Below are 12,695 nucleotides of genomic sequence, written 5' to 3'. Positions count from 1 at the left end.
TAAAATCTAAGAGCAGCAAATAAACACAGCCATTTCTATCTAAATCCGTAAAGCTGCACTTTATCTATGTAATGTATAATTTACATGTGTGTTCCTTTTGTGCAATTTCAATAACTTTAAAGTATTCCAACAAATTATTAAAAAAAAAAAAAAAAAAAAAATCACATAAAAAAAGAAGAAAAACATATTGACAAATGTACAATCCAGGATATTATAAGCACAGCACATCAATCGATCAAGTACAGTGCAGTGTTAGGACGAAAGCACACGATCAGTATTAAAGGGAACCATGTCACCACATTTGCATATATACAGCCAGTGACAGGTTCCTATAGAGCAGTGATTTTCAACCTTTTTTGAGCCGCGGCACACTTTTTATACTTAGAAAATCCTGGGGCACACCACCAACTAAAATAGCACAAAATGACACTAAAACAGTCATAAAAGGCCCCCTTTACTAATAAAAAACCCCTTGCGGCCTCCCTTTTCTAATTAAGAGCCCCTAGCGGCCTCCCTTTACTAATAAAAAGCCCCTAGCTGCCTCCCTTTACTAATAAAAAGCCCCTAGCTGCCTCCCTTGACTAATAAAAAGCCCCTGGCGGCCTCCCTTTACTAATAAAAAGGCCCTGGCGGCCTCCCTTTACTAATAAAAACCTCTAGCGGCCTCCATTTACTAATTAAAAGACCCTAGCGGTCTCCCTTTACAAATTAAGAGCCCCTAGCGGCCTCCCTTTACAAATTAAGAGCCCGTAGCGGCCTTCCTTTACAAATTAAGAGCCCGTAGCGGCCTCTCTTTACTAGTTAAAAGGCCCTAGAGCCCCCCCTTTACTAATTAAAAGGCCCTAGAGACCCCCCTTTACTAATTAAAAGGCCCTAGAAGCCTCCCTTTACTAATTAAAAGGCCCTAGAGGCCCCCCTTTACTAATTAAAAGGCCCTAGAGGCCCCCCTTTACTAATTAAAAGGCCCTAGAGGCCTCCCTTTACTAATTAAAAGGCCCTAGAGGCCCCCCTTTACTAATTAAAAGCCCCTAGCGGCCTCCCTTTACTAATTAAAAGGCCCTAGAGACCCCCCTTTACTAATTAAAAGGCCCTAGAAGCCCCCCTTTACTAATTAAAAGGCCCTAGAGGCCCCCCTTTACTAATTAAAAGGCCCTAGAGGCCCCCCTTTACTAATTAAAAGGCCCTAGAGGCCTCCCTTTACTAATTAAAAGGCCCTAGAAGCCCCCCTTTACTAATTAAAAGGCCCTAGAGACCCCCCTTTACTAATTAAAAGGCCCTAGAGACCCCCCTTTACTAATTAAAAGGCCCTAGAGACCCCCCTTTACTAATTAAAAGGCCCTAGAGGCCCCCCTTTACTAATTAAAAGGCCCTAAAGGCCTCCCTTAACAAATAAAAAGCCCCAGCCTACCTTTACTAATAAAAAAAAACCCTAGCTACCTTCCCTATACAAATAATAACCCTATATACTTACCCTTGATGTCTTCTTCCACGTACCTTCACTCCTAATGGCGATCCGCTCACCTTCTGTAGCTCCTGCACCGCGCGCCTCTGGTCACGTGACTTACGCGACCTGACGTCAGGTCGCGTCAGTCACGTGACATGGGCCGCGCGGTACAGGAGCTACAGAAGACGGGCGGATCGCCGGCGCGGGGCATGGAGGTAAGTATGGGCGCAGAAAACGGGGGCGCGGCGGCAGCTCGACACCGGGGATCTTTCCCCCGCGGCACACTCAACCTTGTGTCGCGGCACACTAGTGTGCCGCGGCACACAGGTTGAAAATCACTGCTATAGAGGTCTATTAACTGACTGACACCCTTATTTTAGCTAAAAATTGTTTGGCTTACATCCACATAAATCACCTTTTATCTTAAAGGACACCTGTCATCAGGTCTGTGGAGCAGCTCACAAGGATCCCATCCCAGCCTTTATCTAGTTATTTCATACATTATTCATTGTAAAATCATCTATTTTTTATCATGTAAATGAGGCTGGTCACATGGTCAGAGGCAGTGATGTCACCCCTGTTCCCCCTCCCCTCTCCTCCCCCTGCTCATGTCTGTGTGTAATGTATAGTAAAGCATGGCTAGTGTGTGCGCTGCATCTGCTGACATGCTGCATCCTCCTAATATACAGGTGAGAGACACAGACATCAGCTACACATGAATCTGACATGTTCTGCTGTAACATGGCTGCATCCTGGAGCTGCTGTATCTCTCCTATACACACACACACACACACACATGTACACACAGGCTGCAGGGGGCGTGGCCACCAGCACCAGGAAGCACATCAATATACAGCCTCACATCATTATACAGGCTGTCAGTCATGCACTGGGGGTGTGGCTGTGCCTCCCACTCATGAATAGAGTGGACAGCTTGAATATGCTAATGGTTCATTGGACATTTCACAGGTCATTTGCATACAGCTTTAGGACCTCATTGCTTAGGTTTACAGGCATGTAGAGGGACAATGAAGGGATAGAGGCAATGCTCTCTAATGGCAGTTTATGAAAATATATTTAGTTTAGGGGGTTATTTTGCATGACGGCTTCTCTTTAAATTACCTGGCATCAGATGGGGCGTATTCCTGCTTGGCTGGCTCCTCCCATCTAATACTACCCTTGATATGCCTCCTTATTGGTCATAGTTCATGTCATGTGACCAGAGTGACATCATCTCAGGTCTTTTAGCCTCTTAATAATAGCAAACTGTACCCCATACATGTATGTTATTACATGAAATCACAGCAGCCTCCATGGAGGATGGGGAAGAGTAGAAGTCCATGGAGGCTGCTGTGATTTCATGTAATCACATACATGGTGTACAGTTTGCTAGTCTTAGAAGGCTGAGAGATCTGCGATGATGTCTCTGGTCACATGCCATGAATGTAACACAAGGCACCGTCTAAAAAAATGTACACAATATTTCCCATCTGTAAATAGAGCTTTATATTTCTGTAGTTGAATATTAGCAGACGGTCCCTGAGTACAAGGAGGCAGAGCAGTGATTTGAAGAGACACAGAGCTGTCAGTCAGAATAAGTGGGCGTGACTCACTGCCAGCCTGAGAGAGAGAGAGGAGTCACAGATATCAGACATGAGTCACAAAAGCTAATTTGCATATCAGAAAACCGTCTAATTAAGGTACAGTGCTTCATTGGCAGCTAATTGTCGGCGATATGGGGAGGACTTGTAACCCTTTATCAGCAGGCATGGTTGAACAGTGTGGTCATAATCTGGTGACCGATCCTCTTTACAGAGGTTTTCCCATGAATCAAAGTTAGGCCCTATCCACAGGATAGGGTCTAACTTGCTGACTTGTAAAACAGGAAATGAATCCAGCGCTTGACCCAGGTAAGTAGTAAAACTTCTTCTTTTATTGAAATAATGCTTGTGGTAATACAGCTTAAAATGCACGAACCGCCTGTATCAGCGAGTCATCAGCGAGCTATGACAGATGGTGGTAACCTGGCTTCGCCTACGCGTTTCTAGTGTCCGCAGACACTCTTATTCATGTTATTCTAACTCTTATTCTAACTTGCTGATCAGTGAAGGTCTCAGTGATGAGACCCCCACAGATCATGAAAAAGAGGGGTCTGATGGGGACCCAGTTACCTCAGTTGGACCCCTCGTTGCTCCCAGAGAGTAATGGAGCAGACAGCCACACATGATCGTTCTGCTACATACATCTCAATGGAGCTAACGGAAATTGTTGAGCGCAGCTGTTACAGTGCCTGCACTGAAGTCCCTACATCATATACACTCACCGGCCACTTTATTAGGTACACCATGCTAGCAACGGGTTGGACCCCCTTTTGCCTTCAGAACTGCCTCAATTCTTCGTGGCATAGATTCAACAAGGTGTTGGAAGCATTCCTGTGTGGCATCACAGAGTTGCCGCAGATTTGTCGGCTGCACATCCATGATGCGAATCTCCCGTTCCACCACATCCCAAAGATGCTCTATTGGATTGAGATCTGGTGACTGTGGAGGCCATTTGAGTACAGTGAACTCATTGTCATGTTCAAGAAACCAGTCTGAGATGATTCCAGCTTTATGACATGGCGCATTATCCTGCTGAAAGTAGCCATCAGATGTTGGGTACATTGTGGTCATAAAGGGATGGACATGGTCAGCAACAATACTCAGGTAGGCTGTGGCGTTGCAACGATGCTCAATTGGTACCAAGGGGCCCAAAGAGTGCCAGGAAAATATTCCCCACACCATGACACCACCACCACTAGCCTGAACCGTTGATACAAGGCAGGATGGATCCATGCTTTCATGTTGTTGACGCCAAATTCTGACCCTACCATCCGTATGTCGCAGCAGAAATCGAGACTCATCAGACCAGGCAACGTTTTTCCAATCTTCTACTGTCCAATTTCGATGAGCTTGTGCAAATTGTAGCCTCAGTTTCCTGTTCTTAGCTGAAAGGAGTGGCACCCGGTGTGGTCTTCTGCTGCTGTAGCCCATCTGCCTCAAAGTTCGACGTACTGTGCGTTCAGAGAAAATCCCAGTAGATCAGCAGTTTCTGAAATACTCAGACCAGCCCTTCTGGCACCAACAACCATGCCACGTTCAAAGGCACTCAAATCACCTATCTTCCCCATACTGATGCTCGGTTTGAACTGCAGGAGATTGTCTTGACCATGTCTACATGCCTAAATGCACTGAGTTGCCGCCATGTGATTGGCTGATTAGAAATTAAGTGTTAATGAGCAGTTGGACAGGTGTACCTAATAAAGTGGCCGGTGAGTGTAGTTTGGTTTAATGCAAGGACTCCCCTTCTCTACAATGTGTGCAGTGCATGGGATCAGGCCATCATACAGGTCCGTTTCCATGGGCTGCACATGATCATGCACTTTCAGCCTTAAAGGAGATCTACCACCAGGAATAAGGACTGTAAACCAAGCACAGTGTCATGCTGGGGTGTGCCGCCTTTGCATGGACACACTTTTATTTCAGCTTCTTATGCCTTTGTTTTTAAGAAAAAAAGCTTTGAAAATAATGCAAATGAGCCTGAGGGGCGTTGGGCTCAATTAAAACCTAGGGAGCCCAAAGCATTTGCATAATAGTTTTTTTTTAGTAAAAACCAGGGCAAAAGAAGCTAAAACAAGAGCAGATCCTGCCATATGGGACACACCAGCATGCAAGAGTGCTTGGTTTACAATCCTTCATCCTGGTGGTAGATGTACTTTAAGGTAACTACTTCATAGTATTTTGTCCTGTGGTCAGATGGGAGATTGAGGATCATAGACCAGTCAGTCTTTACACATTGGGCTCTCCACTGGCAGCTGAACAGTTACTAGTTGGAGCAGACAACCTAGAACTTTACATTGTTGCCATCAGTACTATTTTTTTATTAACAGGACCAGTTGTAAATTTCTTATTTCTTTTTCCATTGTTCTTCATACAGTTTGAGTTTCATTTGTGGTGTCATTATGATTAGGTAATGTACAATATTTTTTTTTTACAAAAAAAAAAAAAAAACCTGACAAGTAGGCTATTCATGGCCCCCTTACTGCTATGACCACCATGCAGTGCAAGGGTGCTAATGCTAAGGGAGGAGCCTTACCATCTAACATTTAGACACTGCTTGTCCTTATTGACAGTGGCATCTAAAGGGTTAAATGGCTGGTACAAGTGTAACAACTGACCACGGCTATTTGAGAAAGGCTTCTAAGGTCATCGTGCAGGATTATGCATGTCCATTTGTACTAACAATGTTAAGGTATAGGCTTAGATTGCTCCAAGGTTTTAAAGGCCAGGAAAACAAACTGTGCTGGAAAAAGTGGAGTGCCATATATCAAAGGATGCACATTGGTAGAGCTTGTAAAAATTTCATTACTCCTAAAAAGGACCCCTCAGGTGTTTTTTACCCTAATCTGGTCCAAGTGCAGCATCAAGTAACCACCTTTCTTACATTGCCCTTTTTTGCTGAAATGTCAAATAATGAGCTTTAAAACCTCTGGTATCTGCACAGATTTCAGAATCGAGGATCGCAACACTTTAGCAAGCCTTATACATACAATGTTTCACATTTCTTACCAGGTGAGTATTGCTGCTAGTATACAGGTAAGCCAACCTGTACAGGCTTTTGTAGTGCTGGGGAAAGCGGCCTAGACATAACTTGAAGGCAGTGATGCATTGTTCAATTAACACTTTTCGCTGTTCTTCAGCACCCTCAGGTAAACTCTGGGGGTACTCGGATACATCTCCAGTCAATTCTGGTTTCTTTTTAGTTTCTCCTGATGGTAACGGGGGTGGAAGAGATCTTATTGGTGTGCTGCAGGTCGGGGAAGTTTGCACTTCCAGAGAAACTGCCATGTTTGGGGTGTCTGGTTGTTCTGCTTGTTCTTCCGTCCTTCCTGTAAATTTTAGAATGTTACATGGTAGAATTATTATTATGAAATTTACACTAGTTTACTCATAATTTATATAAAGTTGACCATAATAGAGACAAACAACATGGCGAGTGACTGACCCATTCACATGGTGTAGGATGGAATTACCTTTCTCATCTGTCGTTAGCTGGACATCCCTGTAATGTGATGTGTTGTGGGAAAAACTGGACTTCTTTTCGGAGTAGATTCCCTTAGAGCTGTCCTGTGAACTGGCTGGTTCAGTGAATGTGTCCTGTGTGGAGCTACAGTCTGAAAGCACAACTGCTATGCTGTCCTGGCTGCGGTCTAAGAGAAGAAAGACAAGTCGTGAGTCAAGTCACCAATTTCCAGACAGCCCTCCACCAACAAGCAATAACAATAAGCAGCAAGAGCCAAGGACAAGGGACGGGAAAGGACCATTCAACAAACATCACCTGACATCCTCCATAGGCAAAAAGCATGGTCACTTACATTAGGTAAAGAGCATTATTAGATCCAAAATTTTAAGACCTAGATAGACAGATTGTTAGATGAAAGGATAGAATATTTAGTATCGTAGTCGGTGACAAGGAAATACAGCAAGTTATATAGACAGAGCTGATATTATCACCACTATAGTATTATTACTTACTCTAAGCTACAGTCATTCTATTAGATTCAACAGATCCTGTAATACATCACAGGATTTATTTTATTTTCAAAAAGATTCACAAGTAAATCTACACAAGCGGATGCAAATATAGCCATCTTGTTTAAAATCCTGTATCCCTGACCAGATAATAATTCTTAGAAACACGTGAGCAACATGGGTACACATTGTTTTGCCATTTAAGGGTCTTGTAACAAATGCCAATTTCTGCCCAGAATGAGCGCCAATCCATGGACTGTAATGGACGGCTTTGTATAGGCCTAAAGAATCATTAAAGCTGGGTTCACATCACATTTTTTGTATATACACTAAGTGTATATATCAGGAAAGCACCCAATGTATACATTGCCAAATAGTGGCAGATGGAGGCATAGTTGTTGCCTCCGTCTGGCCACTACACATCCTGTCCGCTAATAAAAGCAAGTTATGTCTTTCAATCCTGTAGACTCGGCCTGAGCGATATATGTGCTTAGTGGAGGTAATGGACGGCTATGGGGAGCGTTTGCAGCGCATTTCATCTCTCCCCACAGCCCAGCCGAATGCATACATCGCTCAGCAGGAGGGAGGACACAGAGATATCGCTGTCCATATTAGGACAGTGATATCACTGGGGCAACGCCCCATTCATCGACAGCAGCCAATCGCAGGGGGAGTACAGTAGGATATGTCTGTGCCATAAATTTTAAGGACATATCGTAATCCTCCTGTGGGTCCCTACAACATATGATGCAAAACGTGATGTGAATGCAGCCTAAAGGAAATGAGCAATCTACAAATCAGAAGTAGATGTGATGATAGATTTCTCCTGCCTGCCTCTGCCCTAATCTGTAATTTAATAATCCTGGAACCTAACCCAATTTGTTAAAAAAAAAAGATTTTATTATTTTGCAAATTACCGTAACTGCAGAGGCTACTGGGGCGTGTACTAGCCTTAGCTCCCAGGGCCAGGATTATCAAATTAGAGATGAGGGCAAAGACAGGCAGGAGGAATCAGATCTTCTTCTGATTATAGGTTCCTCATGGTAGGTGTTCTTTAATATTTTAGTTTTCATACAGTTTGCATATGGTTGGCAACATATCCACCTAATAAACGTTGTAATCCATTAACAAACTAGCTGATAATTTGGATGATCATAGCTTCGTGTTCACCTAAAAGCATTTTACAAACCACATACTAAATTGATGTACATTAATTTACAGGCTATACTATAGTCCATAGCTGGAGTCTAAATTCTGAAGGCTTCTGGGCCGAGCATTTTTTGCTTGTCCAGCTCTTTCAGAGAGCTTGCTCCGAGAATTGTAATTTTGGATCATCCAGCTTTTACATAATAAAATATAATATCGGTTAATACCATCTATTATTATACTTTTACATTTTTAGTTTTCAGTCTTTTTAAAGGGAACCTGTCACAAGGATACCCATTTTTAGCACTCACCCAGTCCCCACAGAGCATAGTACATACACTGCCAAAGTGTTTTTGTATAAAAAAATAGGTTTTACAGAAAAAAAGATATGTTATATTGTACCTTTCATTAGCATCTGCTGTGTGACTTGGCAGTTGCCTAATGGGAGGGGCTGGAAAGGAGCAGTTTCCCCCCCACCCTTGGGAAACATGTGACCTTTTCAAATATATGAATAACTCCCCACACTCGGTATTGGCTGTAGAGGAGCAGGGGGCGTCGCTAAGCCCAGTGATGGGTGTTCTCATATATTTGAAAAGGTCACATGGAGAAGCTGTTTCCCAAGGGTGGGGGGGGGGGAGAACTGCTCCTTTCCAGCCCCTCCCAAAAGGCAACTGCCTAGTCACACAGCAGATGCTAATGAAAGGTACAATATAACTTTTTCTGGAAAACCTATTTTTCATACAAAAACACTTTGGCAGTGTATGTACTATGCTCTGTGGGGACTGGGGGAGTGCTAAAAATGGGTCTCCTGGTGACAGGTTCCCTTTAACTTATACAAAGTCTGCAAACATATGTTAGTTATCATAATAAAGGCATGCCTAAATTCTCAATCTTTGCACCTAGTTTGCCAAAAACATGGCATAAAACATGGTGGGCATCAAGGCAAACTAAGTTGGGGTTAATTAGTGTTAAACTGGAGCAAGGTATACTGATAACTATGCCAGTCTCTGACCAATGTTACTTTCCATTCCAGCACATGGTACATCCTGAGGTGCAACTAATGAGGGCATGGTTCTTCCTTCTCCACAATGACTCTTACTCTCCTTATCTGCCTTCACATTGTTGAATTCCATGGCAGATTTCATAGAAGCTCTATACAGGGGCGACATTGGTCCAAGACAACAGCAAATTACAGAAAAATATTGTATACAGAAAATATAGAATACAAGTCTTGTAAAGGGCAGAAAAGGGAACTCCATATATATATCAGAGAATCAGCTCTTCACTTCTAAAAACTTCAGATTAAAAGACATCAACAAAGATCTCAGCCCATTTCAGAGTCATTAGTGATAACTCCTCATGTTCAGACACTGGACTACTGAATAACACAGAGACTCTTAAAGGGTGGTTTAAAAGCACCACATGTATCACTGATGTCAATAAATCCGCCTTAGCAAGGTTTCATTTTTCCGGCTTATTCTTGGGGCAAATTTGGTGTTTTCCATGACAAGATATGCTCCATTTATGTTTTTTTACAGAAACTTTCACCAAAGGTTTATCTACAAGAATGCAAAAGGCACCCAAAAAAAACAAGTAAAATATGCATGGAAATCTAGGCAGTTTTTGAAAAGCCAAACCCCTGCTGAACCGATTGACTGTGTGGGTCTGTGGCCTGCCTGGGGCAACACATTGCACGGACCCCGAAGCAAACGGCTCCATTCTCTGTACAGTGGATGTGCTCCATTAATGCAGACCCCACTCTCATTGATACAAATTTAAAAAAATCATGAACTGCTCTTTTAAGAAGCTTGTTGACCGTTTTACATACGTTTGATTCAAGCTGTAACTGGGGACCAGTAGAGAATATATTATGAGATACTTGACTTACAGGCGACCCCTAGTTACAGGCGGACCTCCCTGCCCACTGTGACCTCTGGTGAGGCTCTCTGGATGCTTTACATTAGTCCCAGGCTGCAAAGATCAGCTATAAGGTGCCTATAATTAAGTTTTATTGATAATCCTTGTTCCCATGACAGCAACAATTATAAAATACACAATTCTGACTTGCATAGAAATTAAACTTAATTACAAACCTAAAGAACCCATCTTGTACTTAACCTGGGGACTGTTTGTATATCTAAACTGAGTGGCGTTTCATTCTCCAGTGTAAGGTACAAAGTTCGCGCCAGGGATTTGACTGTTAATAGACCTACTGTATCTCCTACGTGTTAAATATTAGATGTCCAACATGTACTTTGTATTTGTAGTGCATTCAATCAGGGTTCTCACAAAAATGACACTAATATAGGCTTCTGCTTGGCAAGCAGAAGCCGGTCTCTATTACTTTAGTGACTACGGTTTATTACTGCACCAGTAATCAGAGGAATTTTATTATTATCAGATGAAAGTTGAATTTAGGAAATAAAGAGGTAGGGATGTGGCACTCCTGTGGGAGTAGGCAAATGCCATAGGTGGGCTATTAAACAGCTAAGTATGCCTAAGTGAGGCTGAGGCATAAACTATAGAATAGTAGAGATAAACTCTGAATACAGAATTTCTCAATACGCACTTATTCTGGACCATATTTTGAAAATAAATGTAAAAAAAAAACCACACTTGTACACAAGGCAGTTCAATGTTACCTGTAACTGAACGAAGGCTTTACCCAGGTAAAGGGTGTAGGCTAAAATTCTTTTCTCAGAAGACTCATGGCTTAGGTAGAAAGATTTATCTATTAAATATGCATTCTGTTTATATAGAAGTTTTACTATTCAGAGGTAAAAGGTTGAAAATGTATGTATACTAACCAGCCAGAACATTACATTTTACAGAGTGTCCGGAGGTGTCAGGTTCTGGCACAGGTTTTTCCTTTATAATGGCACATGTCATGGTGTTAGCAATAAAGTCGTCTAAAGTGAGCTGTCGGTTCTTGAAGTTGATGGGTCGGTTTTTGCTGAGTACAATTAAACTATAAGCATGTGAGCCTTAGAAATGGGCCAAGATAGAGGCCTAGTCTGTTGAATCACATTTTAAGGCTTATTTACTAGGGGTCGCGGATTGCACTTTCATCAGTCTGCTTGCCGTTTTCGGGATTTGCGCAGCTTTGACAGGTATTTAACAGGGTTTTGCGCAGGGATTATGTCGCACGTGATCAAATTTTGTCCCAGCTGCGCTGGCTTCCATGTGACAGAAATCGGGGGTGTGCCATCAGACGATCCAACTGATTCGGACTGAGCACGGAATTTAAGCGACAGATGCACAATACCGAGCGCACGATGTTAGTGAATCGTGGCAGAGTGCATTATCGTCGGACAATGCACTTTAGCGCAAAATGTGCCCCTTACCAGGGGGAAGCAATGGAACCAGCATGTACTGTGGGAAGAAAGTAAGCAGGCAGACATACTGTGAGACTTTGCTGAGATACCTAGGGTTGAGGCATTTACTTAGATTGCAATGGGTTCTACTCTATTTCTACTCAGAGCCCAGCTCCTAGATTATCAGACTCTACTTGGAGCTAATGTTCTGGCTGATCAGCATATATATAAATATATATATAGAATGTAATATACAAATCTGGCTGCATCAGAAAAATAACTATAAAAACATAAATAATCCTTTACATCTTGCTGTAGGCCATGCACAAACATTATTACCATCTACGTATACATCTATATGACATCACTGTTATAAAGTTTATCATTCAGTATAAGAAGACCAGAAGCAGCATGTTAAAGCAGGGAGGTAAAGAACAAAAGGTAAGGAAAAGCTTGGAGCTTATGTGAAAGATACACATCAATACACTCAGGCATATTGGGATAACAGACGCCAAGCCTGCAGGTAACAATTCCCACCAGTACAGAATTGTATTGCCCAGCTCAGCAAATTTCACATTGTAATGGTACTTTTCCATGTCCCAGATAGGCCGACTGGCATAGCACACCAGTAACGGGCTCATTGAGTTCAGAACAAATGACAAGCTCCAAAACATTTAAGGCTTGTACTTGTAATTAAAAGAGCATTTGGGAAATTTGGATTAGTAAAGGAGATCTTCAGATCACAGTGTACGATGATGGATCATGTAGTGTATGCATCTGATTTGGAAATCTTGCACAGGCACTTTAGGATTGTTTGCAAATATGTAAGAGGTGATCATTTGTAGAAGAGCATTAATAGTACTGGGCCAAGCAAGAGGACAATCCAATCCGTCATCATGCATTTCTCCCCCCACCAGCCAGATGGAAAAGAGGCATTCAGGACAGTCAGAGCCGCCTCCAAACGGGACAGAGTGCACCTTGGGAAACACAGAATATATCATCTGTAAAATTGTACCAAACACAATACTAAGGAAAATCTAATTATTTTTACCTTCCATCATACAGGTTTTTCTATTGTTCGTGTTCACGAATACCCACATCTATACATAGCCTACAACTACGTGTGGCATCTAAAACTTCATCATATGATATTTTACCTAAATTTCTTTTTGTTAAAACATTTAAATATACATATAAAGTCCCGTTTGGGTTTGGCTTATG

At 42.4% G+C, this 12,695-nt stretch overlaps 1 protein-coding gene across 6 annotated transcripts in view; it reads right to left on the bottom strand.

The window, feature by feature from the left end:
- The window catches only part of CABIN1 (calcineurin binding protein 1), a 96,941-nt gene that overhangs the window by 35,333 nt on the left and 48,913 nt on the right, over positions 1 to 12,695 (bottom strand). For all 6 annotated transcript variants that reach the window (XM_072145256.1, XM_072145249.1, XM_072145241.1 and 3 more), the window contains exons 27-28: positions 6,516 to 6,692; positions 6,052 to 6,371 (exon numbers count right to left, since the gene is read on the bottom strand). In XM_072145256.1, the coding sequence (XP_072001357.1) occupies positions 6,052 to 6,371; positions 6,516 to 6,692 (497 nt within the window). The remainder of the gene's footprint in view (positions 1 to 6,051; positions 6,372 to 6,515; positions 6,693 to 12,695) is intronic.

This window comes from Engystomops pustulosus, chromosome 1 (assembly GCF_040894005.1).
Source record: "Engystomops pustulosus chromosome 1, aEngPut4.maternal, whole genome shotgun sequence".
NCBI lineage: Eukaryota > Metazoa > Chordata > Amphibia > Anura > Leptodactylidae > Engystomops > Engystomops pustulosus.
This window is presented reverse-complemented; position numbering and strand designations above follow the sequence as displayed.